Here is a 13,852-nt window from a genome sequence, read left to right as displayed (position 1 = left end):
TGCTTCTTTGGATTGTGGCCCTTCCACTCACTAGCCATGTGGTTTGCAGTATGACTCTCTTAGCTTCCATTTCCTTATACGTGAAATGGGCAGAACACCCCCTCCCCCGCATGGGGCTGTTGTAAGTGTGGACAGACGCCCGCACAGTGCCAGGCACAGGGTTAGTGCCTCGTATATCAGCCAACTCTGCTTCAAAGCACTGTTGAGAGCTGTGCTCTTAGCTCCAGAAATTTTATTCACCACCTTTCTGGTAGCACAGTCCCCCATCCCTTTGTTCCTTGATGGCAGACCAGATACTAGCTAAAGGCTAAGGGGCATGTTTTTAGACACTAAAATCCTCTACTTTTCTTATAAACAAGAACCAGTCAGAATAGTTGGCACAGGAATATCCTAGGCCAGGGGTCCTTCTGCAGCTACTAAGTGGGAAACAAAGAGAAAACAAGGAGACTTCCTCCCCCTTTTCAGCAGCATCGCCATGTTTACACAGATAAATTGTTCCCAGTCAACAGACTCCTTTAGTGGGAACAAGAAACTCACAAGCCAGTTCCTCCACTGATGCCCATAATCACCAACTGAAAATGTGAAGGATGATTGTGCTGGTCATCTCCATATCCACCCACCTTTTCCCACCCTGCTCCGTCCTCCAGAGGTTACCCTGTGTGAACTTGTATGGGCTTCCCTGCCTTCTGGCTTCCCACTGAATTTGACCAATGGAAAGTAGAAGGAGAACGAATTGGGGGTGTTTATTCCTCCAGCTCCCTCCCTGCCAGGTTGCCATGAGTTGGCTGTGTCCCTTTATTGAGGGACCACACAGCTACTGTCCCCAGGTTCTGGAAACCCCTCCTCCCTTGGCCCTGCAGACCTAAAGATGTTGATGGTTCCTGAGTCATCGCTCTGACTAGTCCTGGATTACTGCTCTAACTTTGGCTGGTTTCCTTCACCTGCCCACACCTTTGCAGTCCCTTTAGTGAGTTTTCCTCAAACTACTCAGGTTGAATGTACTCTGTTTTCACTTTCCTGCCAGGATTCCGACTGTTAGAGTTATCACTGTGCTTTTGCATTAGCAAGCATTAAACATTTTTAAGGTTTTCATTTCCAACTTTTCCACTCAGCATTCGCCAACCATTGCCCAATATTTGGTGCCAAAGGCTGCCGCAGAGTAAAATAAAAAGCCAGTTATTTCTCAATGTGCCAGACACTATTCCGAGCACTTTAAATGTATTAATTTATTTAATACTCAAAACAACCCCATGAGGTAAGTACTATTAGTAACCTCATTTTACAGAGGAGAAAACAAGAGAAGCAAAGACAGTGCACAGAAAGAAAGGTGATGTGAGAGTGAGATCACCCAGGTCAACAGGATAAAAGTATCAACACTCAAGGAGAGTGTGTAGCTCAGTGATAGAGCATGTTCTTGGCATGCATGAGGTCCTGGGTTCAATTCTCAGCACCTCCATTAAGAAAAATAAAACTTAAAAAACAATAATCTTTAAAAATAAATAAATAAATAAACAAATATCAGCACTCTTTTTGTTTTTCAAACAAGAAACCATCAAATAATTTGAAGAAAGGAAATGAACATTTTTGAGTGCCCAGGACTGTGACAATCCCCTTCATATCCATGATCTTTTAGTACCCACAACAATCTTATGAGGGAAGTATTTTATCCCCATTTTGCAAGTGAGAGGCTGCGGGGCGCAGTGTGTGGACTGAGCCAGCAGGTGGCGCTCCACCAGGTGTGTTGGACTCAAGTCTGTGGTGTGTCCGAGACCCAAGCAGCCAGCACTAGATGCTGCAGGGAGGCTCAAGGAAGGAGACACAGTCTAAACTCGCTGTATCTGCAGAAAATGGTCACAATTCCAGTCTGTTTTCTTTCACTTCCATTAGCATCATCACTGGCAGGTCAAACAAGAGAAGCGAGACTCGGAATTAGCAAAGGCTCTTTTTGGCTCAGAATCGTCTGTGACTCCCCTTTCTCTTCCTCTCCAGAGCTATTCAGCCTCCAAGTACTGTCAGTGCTGAAAAATCTGTCAAATCTACCACCTTTTTTCCTATCCCACTGCCAACCCCAATTTTATTTTATTTTATTTTGGGGTTGGGGTGGGGAGGTAATTAGGTTTATTTATTTACTTTCTTATTTTTTAATGGAGGTACTGAGGATTGAACCCAGGATCCCCTGCATGCTAGGAATCCCCTCAATTTTAGATCCTAGTTATGTCGCCTCGGTAAGGTCACAATCACATCCTAGTGGGGTTTTCTATCTCTTACATATTTTCAACTCATTTTCCATGTGGCCACCGGATTCATCATCTGAAAATGCAGCTGCAGGAGTCTTCCCCGCTGACTGACTTTTAGCGCCTCCCAACCACAGAATTCAGGAATCCGAGCTCCACAGCTGGGATCCAGACTCTTTCGTGTAATGGATTCCCTTAGCAGCCCCGATTCTCACTTCAAACACTACTCAGCCTCTTGCCTTTGCCGGGACTGCTCTGTGCTTTCTCCCCACTGAGGTCCATCCAGACAGTGCTTTCCTTCCTGCCCTGCTCCTCCACCTGCCAGAATTCTACTCTTTGAAATTCTGGCTCAAATGTTTCTCCTGTATCAGTCCTGTCTGACTTCCTCCCCTCCTCCCTGCATCTCCACAGCAAGCCTTGTCCTTCTCCAGCAGAACTGATTGTATATAGAAACAGCTTCAGAAGGAGACAAATAGAAGGTGAGTGTCTTCTCTGTACGCCTCTCAGAAGCTGGCACAGCACAGGCTGCTAACCAACCCTGTTCAAGTGGAATCTAAGTGACAATGATTACCAAGAAGGAGCAATGGTGTGTAAGAGAGAAATGGAGCAAAGTGGGGAAAGGAGGTAACATAGAAGCAATACGATGCCAGCTTTTCTGGCAAATGCTACAAAAAGCTGAATTTGCAGCAAACTGGACATTGTTTGTATTAGAATATGTTGTGGTTAAGGCGGCAACTCAGGTGACAGTTACTGCACCTACTTTTTTTTCATTAACCCAGCCAGGCCAGGCAAACTCTAAGGGGCCTTCCTATGCTCAAGACTGAAAAACTACAAATGACATTCAAATGAACAAAATTCAAAACTCATTAAGCAATGTAGTTTATAAACTACTCTGCCTTTAGGATTGATTCAATTCCCTCTGGCAACAGTAGATTTTCAAAAAAGCTCCACGTTCTGCCACAATGAAAAAGAAACCCACTCACCAATACAGTAGCCAGTTGTCATCTTGATTTCAAAGAGTGCAATGCTGGCTGTATTTCCCTGTCCAAGCACACCTTCTATTAAAATCTGCACAACACATGTGGAGAAGAGAGTCAGACTTCAAAACACCCCATGTCCTTGTTTAGTGTTTCAGTTACAGTCAGGAGCTCTTCAGCAACTCAAGGCAAAATGAGATTGTCTGTCTCAGCTAATTGCTATTGGATGGTGGACTTTATTAAAAGAAGGCATGTGTGTGTATGTGCATGCATATATACAAAGGCATACACATCTTCTCAGAACTTTGAGTTGAGCAAGGTGTCCTCTTTCAATATATTTTCATTTTTTTTATTATAGTTAATGTTTTGTTCAAAATTTATAGCAAACAAACCATTAGGAAGATAACATAAGCACATGCTACACACAAATTAGGAGGATGAAACAAAATTATAAGAAATGAGAATGTTCCCTAAAGCTTACTGGAAAATAAATTTCCATTGAAGAGGTTGGTTTGAGCCCCATTTAGATTCTTACAGAAGTCCCACTTAAATAGACAGAAAACATGGTTACCAGTGTGGAGAGGGGAGGGTGGAGAGATAAAATGGGAGTTCGGGATTTGCAGATACAAACTACTGTATATAAAATAGATAAATAACAAGGCCGTACTGTATAGCACAGGGAACTATATTCAATATCTTATAATGGCCTATAATGAAAAGAATATGAAAAGGAATTTATATATTATTCTATGATGCATTTCCTGTAAAACATCACATCCTAACACAGGAGATAACTAACTTCAATGGCAGAAGTTTTCATAAGATCTCAGCATAGCATAAAGCCAAATAACAAGCCCTGCACCTGAATTCCACCTACCTTGAATTTCTTGGGACTGTTCTGCAAATCCAGGCTGGCTATGAGCCAGCTGTCTGAAGGTTCCTTGGCTGACCAAAGCAAGCGATCAAAGCTTTCATCTTCGTATCTCACATAGAGGTTCAGCCGGCTGGGAACTGATGGAGACCCCGAGGACGTGGTTATCTGGTAGACCAATCGGAGGCAGCTCCATTCCTCAGCCTGTAGGTCAGAACTTAGCAGCACAGCTTTCTCCCCTTGCTTGGCAAAGGAGGTGTCCACATAAATGTAATGGCCTGAAAAGAGAAAGGGACGCAGGTAAGAGATGAATCTTCTGTTCACAACACAGGAAAACATACAACTGCACTGCAGTAAATCTGAGGGCAGACACAGCCTGCAGATGCTTTTTCTTGGCCCGCTGAATGTTGCCTGAACACAGGATGTCTGCTTCTGGTGAAAAATCAACAGGTCCAGCAACACAGAGGCTACCTCCCCATGACATATGACAAAACAGTCCAGAACTGGGGAGTGTTGCCTCTTTGGAGAGTGGCATGTGGGCTCCATTTTGCCACAATCTGCGCTCCTCCCTATTACCTCCTGGCATTGAAACCAAGTGTCTGTTGCCTGTATTACCTTCTAACAGGCCCATTTAGCACATTGCACTCATCTTCCCAACCCCCATAGGCATATGAGTTTGAGAATCTGGCTAAGGGGCTTCAGACTCTGGAGGAGCAGCTTTCATCTGCTGGAGTCAGAACACCTTACTGGGCTTCTTCCCCTTCCATAGCTACCCTCATACCTAGTGATTCCATCTGCATTCAACTTGCATCATTAGAGTAGATTAAATTGATTTGGTTCCCTCAGTTCTTGGCTCTAAGGCAGAAAAAGTTCATGGTAAGCTAATTTTGAGTTAGGCATGAGACTCTTCTCCTCTAGACTCTTCCATGACCAAATCTCATAATTCTGACAACTAAATGAGAAAGCACATGCAAACCATGGAGGACAGGGCTTGGAAATCAGAAGACACACTGGCACCAGCAGTCATCATTTCCTTCTCCTCCAGCCCCTGTCCCCTACCTCACTCCCTCCTTCCTCCCCTTCCCTTCTGTCTTCTCCTCCCCTTTTCTTCCATCCTCCTCCCCGACTCCTTTCCTTCCTCTTTCTTCACTCCTCTTCCCTCCTCCTGCCTCTCTCCTCTCATTCTCCTAATATCAACAAGGGGCGCTCTGATGACTATATCAGGATGCAATATGGCATTTCTATGACCAAAAAAATAAATAAATAAATAAAAATTGGTTCTAAGAACTCTCACGTGAGCCTTGCAAATCTGACTCTGGTCACTGGACTCCTGTAACAGTGATCTGACCTGCCTGTGGGTCTTGGGGCCCCACCACCTTTCTGACCTGCACCCTCGTGCTTGCTCAGAGGTTCCCATGATCATGGCCAGCATCAAACTAGCAGTCTTCTATCATGTAACCACCCACCCACCCCTTGCATTTTGGACTAAATTCTTACTGAAAAGGCCCTAGGAGGCCTCTTTGCTTTGCTTGATGTTTCTAGCCCCTCTCCCCATGCTTGTTGCACCAAACACGGATCCTAGCTGGGATCCTGCAGCAAGTGTGGACAGGCCCACAGCAGCTCAGCTGATGACCATCCTCACAGTTAGGGCATTGTCTTCCAGAAGCCTCACTTGCCTGTGAAAGCTTTCAAGATCAAGATCTCTCTCCAGCTGGCAGTCTTCTTAACATAGCAACCACTCAGTGGGTGCAAACAGTAACTGCTTCTGGATGCCAACCCAGGCCCCCTCTATGGGTAAATCTGGCCCTTGCAGAAATCACCACCAACACAATAACCTCCTACGTACAGTGAACACTCATGATGAGCCAGCTGTTCTAAGTGCTTCACACGCACTTACTAGCTGCAGGGCCTGTCGGGTTTTGAAACGCTAAGCTGGGGTTCTCAATGCCAGCCTTTTTTGGAAATATCACGTTGGTTCATTGTGACATGAGGGAATGTAAAAGTGCCATCCTCCTTTTCCCACTCTGCTATTCCCCCAAAAGAAGAGATTCTAAGCAGGCTGGTCGAGGGGTAGAGAGGGGATGGGAATTGGGGGAGATCCTGAGAGCACTTCAGTCCCTTTCTGAGGAAGGAGAGAGCTGATCCATGGAGAATGGAAGAGGAGAGAAAGAAAGAAAGTCCCTGCTGTGTCCTATGAAGGCTCACGTCGCCTGCCAACCTGGCTAGCAGGTGAGGCCCTCTTCTTCCTGGGGCACCTGCCCAACTCCTCTCCCTCCTCCTTTCCCCATTCTAGACAGGAACAACTCACAACAGTGGCTCTCAGACTTGAGCCCAGAGTCACCTGGAGTGCTTGTTAAAACACAGATTGCTGGGCTCACTCCTAGAATTTCTGATCCAGTATGTCTGGGGTGATGCTGCACTTCTAACCAGCTGCATTTCTGGAAAGTTCCAGGTGATGCTGACGCTGCTAGTCTGGGGACCACAACTGGAGGACCTCTAATTTACAATGTCTGACAGAGAAAGAGGACTACTTCTCAGGACATTTATCATCTGTCAAAGAAAGGGCAGGCATGGAGGTAGCATGTAAAGAAGCAGGGGGACAGTTTTACTTGGACATAAAACTCAGACTCAAGTAAATGTGTGTTATAGTAGGCACATTGAGTCCATCTACTGGTGATTATCTTGATTTTTCAGCAAATGCCATAAAAAATCTTTCTTGACATAGTCTTTTACTGTGTCAGATTTTATTATAAACATATGTTAATACTCTCATGTTAAGAACCTTTGCGAACACACAGTATATAAAATGTATTATTTATAATACCTTGATATTATATAGTATGAAAGTCAGTGCTATTTACTGAGTGATTCTGACATCTCAGCCATAAATATGGGCTACTTCAAAACACTGGGATTTTGCATGTACACTACAGACCTCAAAGTCACTTTGAGGTCATGCTGTGTGGACATACCTATTAGCTGCATTACAGTCCATCCAATGATTTATCCACCCAAGTGGTTTTGCATCCACTCAGCAGAACAATGCATTCTCCTAGATCAAATAACACCACATGTGCTACCCACCTCTCCTACCACTGCCAAGCTCAAAACAGATTTGGTTAATTAATCACTACATTTTTTTCTGGCCAGCCTGGATATAGCCTCAGAATCCTTCTGTATATAGTGCTCCATGTAAGCACTAGCAATCAATCTGAGTTGACAACTGAGTTGGAACTATTTGAACTATTTGTTATCCTTGCTTGTGGTCATGTTAGAGTCAAGCCAAACTAGAAGGAATGTGGTATATTTTGAAGAAGTTTTAGAAAATGAAGAAAGAATGAGGAAGATATTGATATCAGGGATGGTGCCTCTCCCTGGACTGTCACTAATAAAAATTTCTATCCTAGAACAAATTGATAACATTTTGGTGAGTTGTTTCTTCTGACATTACTAAAAATAAACATTTCACCACTTAGAGAGTTAATGAGGTTTCCTTTGTGTATGAAAATATTTCATTTATTCCAGCCTAATGACACTGACATCTGGCATTTAATCTTGGACATAATTTACATACAATAAAATTCACCCCTTTAATGCAGTTCAGTGGTTTTTAGTATACTCACAAAGTTGTGCAACCATTGTCACTATCTATTTCCAGAATCTTTTCATCACCCCAAAAGGAAATCCCAAAAGGTCATTTCTCATTTTTCTCTTCCCCTACCTCTAGAAACCACGAATCTACTTTCTGTCTATGTGGATTTACCTACTCTAGAAATTTCACATGAAGGGAATTTTACAATATGTGGCCTTTTGTGACTGACTTCCTTCACTGAGCACAGTGTCTTCAAGGTTCATCATGTTGTAGCATGTATCAGAATTTCATTCTTTTTTGAGGCTGAATAATATTCTATCCTATGGATATACCACTATTATTTATCCACTCATCAGCTGGTGAACACTGGAGTGTTTCCACTTTTTTGGCTAATATGACTAATGCTACTATAAACATTTGTGTACAACTTTTTATGCAGACATAAGTTTCAATTCTTACAGGTATATGCCTAGGAGTGGAATTAGGTCATATGGTAACTCTGTGTTTGACATTTTTGACGAGCTGCTGAACTGTTTTCTAAATTGGCAACAATATTTACATGTCCACTTGCAATGTAGGAGAGTTTAATTTCTCCACAAGTTCACCAACACTTGCTATTGCCCATCTTTTTTTTTTTTCATATATAGCCATCTTAGTAGTAGATGTTAAGTGGTATATAATTGTGCTTTTGATTTGCATTTCTCTAATGACAAATGATGAAGAGCATTTTTTTATGTGCCTATAGGTCATTTATACATCTTCCTTGGAGAAGTGTCTATTTAAGTCCTTGGCCCATTTAAAAATTTTGGGTTATTTATCCTTTTATTGTTAAGTTATAAGAGATTCTATATGATCTGGATACTAGATTTTTTTGGATATATGATTTGCAAATTTTTTTTTTACCATTCTGTAGGTTGTCTTTCCACTTTCTTATGGTATTCTTTGAAGCACACAAGTTTTTCATTTTGATGAAGTCAAATTTTCTATTTTTCTTTGGTTGTGTGTACTTTAAGTATCATATTTAAGAAGTCATTGTCTAATTTAAGGTCATGACAGTTTACACCTATGTTTTCTTCTAAGAGTTTTTTAGTTTTAGCTGTTACATTTAGATCTTTGATCTATTGTGAGTTAATTTTTGCTCATAAAATTGTCTTGGCACTTTTGTTGAACATCAGTTGAGCACAGACATAAGAGTTTATTTCTGAACTCTCAGTTCTATTCCATAGATCTACGTTTCTCTTTATGCCACTACCACACAGACTTGCTCACTATAGATTTATAGTGGTTTTGAAATTGAGCCTTCTGATTTTGCTCTTCTTTTTCAGGACTGGTTTGACTATTCTGAGTCTCTTGCATTTCCATATAAATTTAAAAATAAGGGTAGAAATAGGGTAAGTTAAAATACCACAGAGTTCACTGTTCTGATATTCAGTCAGTCTTTTCTTGAATAAATGCTCCTGAATGTTGCAAGTCTTTGGTTAATTTCAAGTTCTTAAAGAGCTGATTTTGACAATTGTTGCCAGTGTTTTTATTGCTTTTATGAGAAGGTTTTCTGAAGTCCTTACTCCACCATTCCTGCTGATGTCACCCCCTTTTTCAACTTTTTAAATAAATAAGAATAGAAAACAATACTTCAGAGATGCTGAAGTAAACACATACAAGTAAGTAAAAGGCAAAGGATGGCAGAAATCACGTGTGGATTGGGTTGTGTCACTATGACACATTGGGCCAAGGGTCTGGGGGAAAGTTACTAGCCACAGTATTGAAAACATGATGACGGGAGCGAAGGATCCTTTTCAAACACTGCTGCTTAGATAATTTGAACTAATTTATGAGACAGTTATTGGGAATGATAAGATCTTTATAAGGGGTCAGAAAAGGGCCATAAACTTCCAAATAGATTTTTTTTTAAAATAAGTCAGCGATCAAAACCAGTAATCAAATCATTCTGCCACAATGATCAGGTTCCACATGCCTCAGGGTCTGAATGTGTCTTCCAGTCACAGGCAGGCATCAGAAAACAACAAGGGAAAAGGCTTTTCTGTTTCAGTGAAGGCAGACATAAGGAACTGAGCTGTGAGGTCATGCCCAAATGCTAGACATATCTGCACAGCTAGAGCCCAATGTATTAATGACTTCCAGTACCAAGACACAGTGTGATGGTTCTAAATCCCAGGCCATCACTATGGTGATATGGCCAGGGAGTAAATCATAGGGGACTTCTTGGTATCTCTGAAATCTTTTTTGCTAATGAATGTACTGTTACTCAGGTGTGGTGATCATGCCAAAGTGACTGAATGGTGCAGTGCACCCCACCAAGGATTTGTAAAGTATAACCTTGGCTTAAAATTTCACCATGCATGTGCTAACTGCATCATTAGTTTCTTTATCAGCAAAATAGTAATAATAAACAGTGGAGTCCTATTACACATACATTCAGTATTTGGGAAATCAACTCAACATACTCTGAAAAAAAAAAAAACCAAGTGAAAACAATCCAACCACTGCAATACACACATATTTGTATGAAGTAAGTTTTTCATATGAATAGCTACCAAATGAAATATTTTACACATTTCCAACACAAAAAGGAAGACTGGCTGTATAGCACATAGACATGGTATAATATAGGGAAAACCGTGTATGCTATACTCTGTGCAATTTAAGGAACTTTCAAGGACAATTTTGATGGTATCCAATTTTTACTTTTCATGCTGACTTTAGAATGTAAAGCTCAAGTGAGAAATGACTTCATATCTACAGGGTTGTTGTGAGAACCCAATGAAAATGATGTATATAAAAATCCTTTGTAAAGTGTAATGTTACTTGTCAATTACTTCTCTTCTCATCATCGGGGGAGGAGCCCTTTAGTTGTTCCAGATTTAGTGAGAAATTTATATTGCCTTCTTACTTTTTTTCCATTCTGGTTCAGAGATGATATTTGTTCAGGTAACAGACCAGCAGCACATCTGCAATGCTGATATAGGAACAGTCTTCATTCCTTTCAACTTAATTGACTCTTTGATGTTGAAATCTATGCCTTTGTCCTCTTGAGCACTGGGGCTGTCCTGACTACCCATCCTCAGCAGTTCCCCTCCTCACACACTCTTAACCAGGACTAACCATCATTTAAAGTAGAATTCAGTATATTTACCCCTGATCTGATTCTGGCTGAAACCTTGAGACCCAGGTCTGATAACAATGCCTACATCTCTATTTGTTTAGCTCTTGGTATCTCGCGTGTCTAAGAAAAGGACACTGCCTTCTTTTTGGCAGCTTCCTTCCCAGGGCTGAAGTCCAGTCCCTGAACTCAGGCGAGGATCTTCTTACCAGATTTCCTGAATGCCTTACTGCCTGCCTGTTTGGGTTGGGTCCTGTCTGTGGAAGCATATGGTGGAGTGGTTAAAATCGTGTGGTTATCACTCCAGCCAGATGTTGACTCAAGTCCCAATCACACTACTTACATATCACTTTCAACTTACACTATCTGAGACCCACTTTTTTCACTGGTAAAATGAAGTTTCTAAAATGCTTACTTGGTAGAGTTTTAAAGAAGATTAAATAAGATAATGTAAGTAAAGCTCTTAGCACAGTGCTAAAGGGCATGTGGTAAGCACTTAATAAATGTTAGTTTTTATTTTTCCAAATATCTGATCAGCATGATTTTCCTGATGGCTAACCCATCTCATCAATTCATGTTGGACCTCCCTGATATTAACTGCTACTTGTTCTGCTTGCTCCCATTGTCCTGCCCTTCTGACTCCAACTTCTGCCCACTGTACAGAAGAGCCATATGCAGTCTATCCATTCTCCCGGGTGCCTGCTCTACTACTGTGGACACAGCTTTTTCTAGGTCCCAGCCCCTCCCAGTCTGTTCCATCCCACTGCCTAGCTGCATTTTCTGTTGTGACAATCATCTTTAGGATCCACCAGCTGATCAAAGCAGGCTGGATAATAATATATGCAAAGCATCTGGTAAAGGCTCATAAAGTATTTTGCAAAGAACAGATTCCTATCATGGAATACATACAACGGTGTCCTCAATTATACATAAGCCATAGGCTCACATTTGGAAGGAGTCTTGCTTTCTTTGCACATCAAAGACTACTCAAAAACTAAAAAGTTGTATGTAATACAAACTATATGCAAAATTGATGAACAACAAGGTCCTGCGTATAGCACAGGGAACTATATTCAATAGCATGTAATAACCTATATTGAAAAAGAATATGAAAAAGAATGCATATGTATGTATAACTGAATCATTATGCTGTACACCGGAAACTAACACAACATTGTAAACCAGCTATACTTCAATTTAAAAAAAAAGTCGAATGCATAGAAAATGCAGTGGGTGTAAGGGTTCTCAAAAACAGCTGGTTGTGTTATTGGAAAATAAATAGGATAGCATTCCTCAAATGTAAAAAATTGTATTAAATACTTGTTAATCAACCGATTAACAATTATAAATATACTGGTTACCTCTGGCAAAAGAATGTTCTGTTCTGAAAATATCTAAGAAAAATCACAAATTTCTATGACTCACATAAAGTGTTCTCACCTCTGTTGGAAGTTTCCAACTTTACTATTATCCTCTGTATTTATTTAGTGAGTGACTGTAGGAATATAATTTTAATCATTTGAAAATAAAGACAGCTTTCAAGAAATCATCTCAAATCATCTGTTAACAAACAAAGATTCAAAGGGAACTACCACTCCTTGCGCTGCAGGCACTAGATGCTTGACATGTGTTCTCTCTTAATCCTGAGGAGTGATCCTGTCAGGTGGGAATTACTACTATATGAGGGAGGAAACAGAGATTCACAAAGGTTAATGCAGCAGCCCAGCTAGTAAACAAAGGTTCGACTCCGAGTCCACACATTTCCCTCTGCTCCGTGCTGCTTCCAAATATTTCCCTGTATATTTTGTTACTAACTTATCCTTTCATAGTTGTATTAATCTTCCCATTGTAGGAAAGGAAGTTTTCTTTCTTTTCCTTACACTGGGATCCTGAAGGGATGGATGTTTTTATATGGAAGTTCATATAGGCTTATCTACACATACTATTCCTGTTGGTAACACAATGATCAGATTAACTTTTCCATTGCATTGTCTCAAATCGAAAAGAGTTTTAAATACATAGTTTTCTAAAATTAGGGTATGCCTTATAACTTATCTGTAGTAGGGCACCTTTCCCCCGCCAAAAGGATGTTAAGAAATCAATGGTTAGAATCAATGCATACAGAATAATGATATTTGCACTGGCACTTTGGTTAGTGACAATGGACAGAGAGATCCCACAGTCTTGGGCTCAGAGGACTCCAGCCAAGACCCCCCGTAAATGCTGCTAGGGAGTGGGGAGTCGGGGAAAACGGAAATAAAGGGTTTTCAAGCCACGCAGCACGAAGGCAACATTGATAGACCAGAGACCTGTAAATACAAGACACAGCACAGAATTTCAACCCAGTGTCTTAATAAGCATCTGCACTGAGTAGAAGGCACTCTGTGCGCTTCTTATGGGAAATCCATTTCCATGCTGGATTCAGACCTCTCGGTGCCAGACAACAGGGTGTTCCTTTCTGTCCAACATAAAACAAGCCTGCCAGGCTCCCAATCTCCCTGCTGGGTTAGAAAGGTTCTCTCTGCAGAGCTTTTGCAAGGCACATCTGTTTTCAGTAAATGTTTTTGTTGGGAATAGCTTCTCTTTTTCCTTCTTTTTGCCATATGAGGTTCTTAATAATGACACAGTTTCAAGAAACTACTCATTCTCATTCAATAAAACGGCACGAACCCCCTGGCTTTTGGTTAGCTTCCGTGGATAAGGAGATGAATGAGATTTAAGAGGTATGAGCTTAAATCTAAATCCTCCCAGAAATCAATATACTGAGGGTGGTTGATTTGTAGCACAACTTTATAGGCAGACCACTTCTGAAATGCAACGGATAGAATGATCTATAATGGAGAAGTGAGTAGCATTTGCAATTCTGTTTTGGTCCAAGAGGGTAAGAAAGCCCTCCCAGAATGAAACCTCCTCTAGTGCAGCAAAGAGGCTCTCGTGTTGGGGAACATTTCAAATATGGCTCTGCTTCAGGAAAAAAGGAAAGCCTTCATTTAAAAAGCAGCATAAAATTGCCACGTACAGGCTTCAGTGCCATCCCAGTGTACAGGGCTGGGGTAG

The 13,852-nt window shown here is 41.2% G+C and overlaps 1 protein-coding gene across 4 annotated transcripts in view; it reads right to left on the bottom strand.

Annotated features, from left to right (window-relative positions):
• The window catches only part of MAMDC2 (MAM domain containing 2), a 140,737-nt gene that overhangs the window by 72,436 nt on the left and 54,449 nt on the right, over nt 1-13,852 (bottom strand). For all 4 annotated transcript variants that reach the window (XR_001459587.3, XM_072959574.1, XM_006209396.3 and 1 more), the window contains exons 3-4: nt 4,089-4,360; nt 3,218-3,302 (exon numbers count right to left, since the gene is read on the bottom strand). Coding sequence is in view for 3 of the 4 variants with exons in the window: in XM_006209396.3 (XP_006209458.1) it covers nt 3,218-3,302; nt 4,089-4,360 (357 nt within the window). In the remaining variant the exon portion in view is untranslated. The remainder of the gene's footprint in view (nt 1-3,217; nt 3,303-4,088; nt 4,361-13,852) is intronic.

This window comes from Vicugna pacos, chromosome 4 (genome assembly GCF_048564905.1).
Source record: "Vicugna pacos chromosome 4, VicPac4, whole genome shotgun sequence".
NCBI lineage: Eukaryota > Metazoa > Chordata > Mammalia > Artiodactyla > Camelidae > Vicugna > Vicugna pacos.
The sequence above is the reverse complement of the archived record's forward strand: the minus strand, read 5'-3'. Positions and strand labels throughout refer to the sequence as shown.